Source organism: Falco biarmicus, chromosome 7, assembly GCF_023638135.1.
Source record: "Falco biarmicus isolate bFalBia1 chromosome 7, bFalBia1.pri, whole genome shotgun sequence".
Lineage (NCBI taxonomy): Eukaryota > Metazoa > Chordata > Aves > Falconiformes > Falconidae > Falco > Falco biarmicus.
The window spans coordinates 59498462-59505634 of NC_079294.1; the positions used below are offsets into that span (position 1 = coordinate 59498462).

At 43.5% G+C, this 7173-nt stretch overlaps 1 protein-coding gene across 1 annotated transcript; it reads left to right on the forward strand.

Moving 5' to 3' along the window:
* The first annotated feature begins 470 nt into the window (after positions 1 to 470).
* Positions 471 to 5075, forward strand: RAMAC (RNA guanine-7 methyltransferase activating subunit). The gene is made up of 4 exons (XM_056347381.1): positions 471 to 577; positions 1364 to 1474; positions 2330 to 2504; positions 4119 to 5075. The coding sequence occupies exons 3-4, from the start codon at positions 2338 to 2340 to the stop codon at positions 4306 to 4308; spliced, it is 357 nt and encodes a 118-aa protein (XP_056203356.1). The 5' UTR covers positions 471 to 577; positions 1364 to 1474; positions 2330 to 2337; the 3' UTR covers positions 4309 to 5075.
* The last annotated feature ends 2098 nt before the right edge of the window (positions 5076 to 7173 follow it).

Here is a 7173-nt window from a genome sequence, read left to right on the forward strand (position 1 = left end):
TTTAATGCCTGAAATACACTTACATTATCAACAGCCACAGGGCTATGGCTGTAGGTGCCACTTTTGCTTTACCCTTTTCAGTTGCACCTTCCTGTTAAAATCGGAGTATTTCAGGTATCACCTCCTTACAACCCGCGCAGGAGCCAAGAGAAGCGCCCCACAAATCTCAGTACTACTCAGGTCAACGTGCTTTGTATCAAACACTAATTTGGGGGAAAACAACCCCTCCAGCGTCACAGGCTGCCCCCGATGGCGGGACGGTGTCGCCTCAGGCGCCGACGGCCCCTCAGCGAGCCCCGCGGGGTCCCCTCAGCGAGCCCCGCGGGGTCCCCTCAGCGAGCCCCGCGGGGTCCCCTCAGCGAGCCCCGCGGGGTCCCCTCAGCGAGCCCCGCGGGGTCCCCTCAGCGAGCCCCGGGTACCCCGGCCAGCCCAGCGGTGTGCCCCTAGACGGCCCCGCGGCCCGCTGAGGGGACGCCGGCCTGAGGCGGCACCGCCCCGACGGTCGCGGGAAGCGGCGGGGCCCGGCCCGGAAGAGGAGGGCTTTCGGCGGCGGTTCGGCGGCGGCTGGCGGCGCTGGGTGAGGGGGCAGCGGTGGTGGTGGTGCGGCTGTGAGGGAGGAGGGTGGCGGGAAGCAGAGACTCGCTCCTTCCCTCAGGTACTCCCGCGGCGGGCTGCGGCTGCAGCGGGGCCCCGCCGGCTGTGAGGGGACAGGGCACGGCCTGACCCGCCGTGAGGGGAGCGGGCTCCGGCGCGGGCCCTCCGGAGGCAGCGCGCCCCGTCGTTGCCGTGGGCCGTGTTTGGCCGCAGGCGGGGGAAAGTGCCGGGCCTCCCGTTACCGGCCCCCGTGGGGTGAGCACTGGTACTAAAATTATTAATGGTGAGGAGAGCAGGTCCCGCTGCTCTCCGCAAAAGGCTGGAGCAGTATGCGCTGCTGTTACACACCACACCCGCCCTGCCCCGACCGAGAGAGCCCCTGAGGAGCAGAGTTCCTTGGAGATAGCTCATAATAAAAGCTAATGAGGTTGGCTCGTTGCAGAAAAGTCACTGGACGTACTGCAAGGAGAAACTCCTACACCTGCCTCAGAAAACTGTGCTGCGTCATTGGGTGGAAGGGGGAAGGCTGCAATGGGCTCTGGAGGTCACTGGACGCTGAACTTTCCGAAGCTGAGAAAAGTGGAGTTCAGGCTGCAGAAAGAGCACTGCGCTGTACGCCCCATAAACGTCCCACTTACTGTAGTTTGAAGCTGCTCATGGGTACAGCAGGGAGGAAAAACTGAGCTTGGTCATGGAGGGTATATATTTTAGTTCTCAGGGTCCAGAAGAAACAAACCTGTCTCCTCTTTCCTTCCCTCCATTTTGCCAGGTGAATGTTGGTCCTGCTTGCAAATCTTCAGGAGTCAGCAGAAGAGTTTAATCTGGAAGTCTAGAGGCAAAGACATTTAATGCTTTAAATTACCCAGGGCTTGTTAAAACGGTAGGTGTAGAGCCTTTCTCAGCATCTGCTATTAGGGCCAGACTTTTACTGGTGGACAATACTAGATAGCACCAACATCTGAAGGGCAAATGTCTATATAGACAGATAATAAGGAAACTAAGACCTTAATCACAAATCCCATTAGGGGGGCATATTATGAGGTAATTCAACATCCTCTTAGGTGCTGTTCTTTCCCTGAATGAAGATACTAGCACATAAATTATTGTGAATAAATCTTGATTATTTTGCTTTGCTGGCTATGTGTACGTGTAGGCTTTGCATGATATTCTACCTTAGCAAGCTTTTCAAGTTGATTGTATTAGTGTTTTTCCTGTCAAAAATGGATTAGGAGTAGATTGGGAGTGCATTCTGCAGAAGTACTTTTCTTTATTACTAACCCTCAGAAACATCTCATACCTTTCTACCATGGCTGCTCTGATCTGGGTCTATGAAAACTGATTCCAAGATGTTGCTGTGTAATGGCAGGTATTAATTAGGTATTAATCTGAGTTGAACGTCTCCTGTGTGGATGGAGTCCCTTAAAACCACTCCCAGTGTTTAGACAGATCAGTGTCTGCATATCCAGTGTAGATGTCCAAAGACTGTACATGGAGTAGGAATTGTTTTCCATCAGCAAAAACATCTTCAGGAGATTTATTTACAGTCTTAGATTGTCAAAACTTCTGAGTTAGTCATCTATGCTGTCTGCCCAAAGGTTAACTGCTGTGTTAATCTGAGTGTAACTTTTCATTGGCCTTCATTTGTCTTCATTTGCCCTAAGTGGATTTTGGTAGCTATTATAATAATATTCTTCATATACTGCTAAAGCCACTTTTATTGTGTTCACGTTTAAAGTTTTCAGAATGACTTCCTTGGTTGACATGCCCCTGAATTATGAAAAGATGTTTGCTCATCGATTCACATCAGATGATGAAGAATACCAAGAATATCTGAAACGCCCTGCAGATCCTCCTCCTATAGTTGAAGAATGGAGAAGCAGATCTGGTGGCAACCAGAGAAACAGAGATCGGTACTGTTTTATTTTTTTTTTCTTCTTAATTTTAAAATCTTGGTAGTTTCGCAGATTTATAGTTAGGTGATCACTTATTTCAGAAGAAAGAGGAATTTGTGCTGTTAATAGAAGTATCTTACTAGTTCACAGGTAACTATGTTTCAGAGAAATAGTCTTCTCTGAAAATAATTAGATTTTACATTTTCTCTGTATTAACAGTCAAAATTTCTGCATTGTGTATAAAAGTATTAGGTGATTTGCTTTTTAGTAAGGACTGACCTGGAACCAGCAAACCCATTGCCCAGGAGTTTGTTCTTACTCAGCCAGGAACATTTTGCCAGAGGGGAAGGCTGGGAGTTCTGCAAAACTAAGCAGCCTGCCTTCTGTTGGATAATAACTGTCAGGAAAATGTGCAAAGGAACAGGCTAATAATGTGATTATCTGTTGCTACCTGTCCAGAAAATGTTTCATTTGTAACCTAAATGCTTGCTGTACTTTGTTAATTAGCCTGTTACTTATTTTATCTAGTAGAAATGACTGAAAAATCCATCATCCAATCTGCCTAGCAAGTGCAGTGGTAACTGCCTACTGCAAAATATTTTGAATTACTTCTTCTGGATGTAATTGCAGCTTTTTACTGAATTCTGGACAGTAATACCTGATTTTGTGTGACTGGAAAACAGTGATTACAGCATATAGTATGTTCGGTAATACTAACATCAGCCTTTAATATAAAGTAGTTAAACTCCAGTCCAACTAACAACTGGGAGGACTTCTTAGCTACATAAATAGAATTTGTGCCTTATCTGAAGAAAAGGAGGACAACATTCCCCCTAGAAACCTGTCATTAAGTTAAACACGGAATCAGTTTCTACAGATTAAAAAAAAAAAGGTGATTATTTAATAAGATGTTCTTACAAAACTTTGTGGTTCTTTGAACTAATGAACTCTTATATCTGCTCACAAAGTGAACCGCACGTAAATGTTGTTTGTGTACACCACACCACTGACGTATCCAAATAAAATGACTGTGAGGCAGCTCAGGCGTTGATAGGAATTGAGATACAGCCGAAAAGCCAAAATGTAGACTGAACAATGGCTAAATACTGGTGAAAAGATACCCTCTCTTGAGTATGGAAACTACAAGAGACCATGAAACAGTGGTAGTATGTATTCTAAGGAATATGCAAATTCTAGGAGTCTGTGCTGTTAGGTAGCTGAATTGTACTTAAGCCTGCCTTGCCACAGCTTTCAACTATGAAGCTACTGGATTGAACCTGGCTTTGATAAAGCTACGGATCTATCTTCTGGTTGTTTTTTAGATACATGTCCTGTTTGACTCTCTGCTCAAAAGTTCCAACGGTTCACCTAATGCCTGTGACTACTTTGTGTTAGAAAACAGATCCTTCTATTGCTTAGCAAATAGTGTGCTGGGTAGTAGCGAGAAATTAATGATTTCAGATGACTGTAGGTATGTTTTCATCAGTTTGTCATAAAAACAGGGAAGTAATTGAGTGTATAAACTGTTACGTGACAGTTTTCATGAAGTGTAGAATTTAAGAGTTAAGTATCGTTCATCTTTTTAAAACCTCACAATTTATGTGAATCTTTGACATTTTTTTTTCATTGCAGGTTTCAAGATGGTAGATATTTTAGAGGGGACAGATACAACTGGCAAGGTGACTATAGATCTAATCAGAGGCCAGAAAGAAGTTGGGGTAATAACTACCAGCAGCACAGACAAGGACAATCATACTCCTCCCACTACGGACAATATGGCTACAACTCCTACAATGCAGGGCCTCGTTACCATCCCTACTGATGATACTTGTGGTTTGAAAGTCCAGTAATGCAGTGTAGCAAATTCAGTTAGACTTCAGTTTTCTTACTTTCCGCAGTTTTATAGATAACTGAAGAATCAGTATTGAGTCCATTGCTGTTTATGTGTAGTATGAGCTTGAAAAGGGGATACCTTTTATGAATAAAAAAAAGTGTATTATACAGAGTTTGTTTAGAGTCTGTAGCTCCTAGATTAAATTTCTATCTCATTCTTTTGTGTGAATACATACTAGTACACTACTTTTCTTCCATCACTGATATTTCTCTCTTACATTAGAAAACGCAACAGGTCAGGGGAAAATAGCTGTGGTTTGTGTGCAGCCTATAGCAGTGGCATATTGCCTTAAGATAGTTCTTACAGAAAGTGACATACTATGTCTTCCTCTGAAGAGCTTATTCTTAGTTTGGCTTTTGATAGTGAGAAAAGTTCAGTTTGGTTTGAAATTTCAGATGCCTTAAAAGTGAGAGGAGAGATGCTATTACAGAAATATTTTATGGGGTTGGCATAGTGTCTTTTGACTCAATGGCTTCAATGTTTTTGCATTAGTCCTCTTAAAGCATGGTCTAAAACTTGAAATAAAAATTAAGTAGTTTAAATAGGTATCTTCTTACTAAAGTAGTTCAGTGATATGCAAGTTTTACCCGAGAAGTGATATCAGACTTGGATTAATTTGTATCTTCTTAATATATATTTGGTACGTGCATAACAAATTTTGGAATTCCCATTTCAATAAAGCTGTAAAACTTTGATGATAATTGTAATTAGTTTGTATTAAATACTTTATGCACGTTATAGAGGAAAGGAACCATAATCAGTACTGTCCTGTACTATTTTTGCATGAGAAAATAGCATAAGCAGTGCAGAGTGTTACTTGGTTCTTAGCATTTAAATTCTGTGGGTTTTCTTTTAAGTATTCACACAATAAAAGTACAGTTCCCGTGTAAGAATGTTTCCGAGTATTTCTGAGACTTAGTTTTGAGACATTCAGAATTGCAACGCTGTCATCTCGGCTGACAGCTGCGCAAGCAGCAGTACCAACAGTGAAGTGCTAATGCTGGGCAGCTGCTGGCTTAAGTTGAAGAATGGCCTACTCAGCTACAATCAAGAGGATGAGACACATTGTGATTGATTAGAAGTCTGCAGTGTTAATCCACTATCTTACATTCTACTGTAATAGGGTCAAAGTTCTCTATTTCACCATTTACATGATAAGCTGATTTGTGTAAGGAGAGCAGTGCGTTTCTTTGTACTTGACATTTTCTTCAGCTGTTGTACAGAAACACAGAACCATCCATGCTGACTGTTGTAAAAGTCACGACATTATATGATAACGAGCACAAATTAGCACATCTTGATTTAAAACAAAGACTAAATATAGAAGACAAAAGCACAGTCCCCCAGCTTTTAAGCAGCTTTGAAGAGCTACAGAGTATGTTTACTGTTGATCTTAGAAATGCACACTGTATGTAGCTTTTACATAGCCTGTGATACAAAAGCAAACACGTGTCTCCACCTACCTGCTAAGTATTTCTGTTTTCTGCTTTTCATATAACAGTTTAATATCCTACTCCCTGAATTATCTGCCTTGAATTCAGTTGTTTAACTTTAGAATTTAGTGAGAGGTTTGTTTTTCTTTAAGGAGCTCTACTAGATGAAATGCACCCTTTTTAAGCCTCTAATAGAGCAGAGCTGTTAACGCTGTGGGATAGAAGATCATGCAAAGTTCGTGTCTGTGCACTACAGAGAACCTGCAAGTTGGTATACCGGAATTCCCTTTTGATGCAGAACCACATGAGAAGTGCCAGATATCCCACCTCCAAGAAGGGAGCACATTCTTTCTGCGAAGAGCCTGACACTGCCAGCTATGCCATGGAAGTCGGGCTGTGCAAGGATGTTCTTCCTTACCATCTGGACTAGCATCTCGGGTTGAAACAAAACCTGGCAAAAGGAATGGATTCTCTCTTATCTGTCGCCTTTCCTCAAGCCCAATAACTATTTTATTTTCAGTGTTTTTCAGCTAGTGAATAAAGAATCATAGAACGGGTTGGGTCAGAAGGGACCTTAAAGACCACCTAGTTCCAACCCCCCACCACGGGCAGGGACCCCTCCCACCAGCCCAGGTTGCTCCCAGCCCCGTCCAGCCTGGCCTTGGGCACGGCCAGGGATGGGGCATCCACAGCTGCTCTGGGAAGCCTGGGCCAGCGCATTGCCACCCTCACAGTGAATAATTTTTTCCTAATACCTGATCTAAATCTTCCCTCTTTCAGTTTAAAGCCATTCCCCCTGTCCTGTCATTACATGCCCTTGTATAAAGCCCCTCTCCAGCTTTCTTGCAGCCCCTTTAGGTGCCGGCAGGCAGCTATAAGGTCTCCGGGGAGCCTTTTCCAGGCTGAACGACCCCAGCTCTCTCAGCCTGTCTTCACAACAGCATGGCAAAGCACTCAAAAAATGCCACGTGGTGTAGACATTGCAACCAAACTGTAGAAGCAGGTAGAGCTGAATGGCTGAAGTGGAAGTTACTAACTGGAATCACACCTTTCATGATCTCAGCTCTTATTCTGAGTTTCCTAACTGTGAGACCAGGACGGACACAGGCCAGTGCAGCTTTATGGTTTCTGTCTTTAATGGGTAGGCAGATGGGAGGAATGTAGAGCTCTCAATTCAGCTTTTAGAATCTGTATGATTTACAAAACTTTTCCTTGGAACAATTATGGCAAGAATCTAATTTGGGGGGCGAATACATTTCTAAATAAACGCAAGCCTTGCACTGGACAGAAAAGCAAATAGAATGCAAAATATGTTACCTCCAGCTTAGACGAGTTAGTATTTATGATAAAGTCTGGTTTA

Bases quoted from the DNA above. Each gene is read 5' to 3' on its own strand.
- RAMAC (XM_056347381.1), top strand. From the start codon at position 2,338: ATGACTTCCTTGGTTGACATGCCCCTGAATTATGAAAAGATGTTTGCT. The intron at 2,505-4,118 runs GTACTGTTTTAT...TTTTCATTGCAG, and splicing joins AACCAGAGAAACAGAGATCG to GTTTCAAGATGGTAGATATT.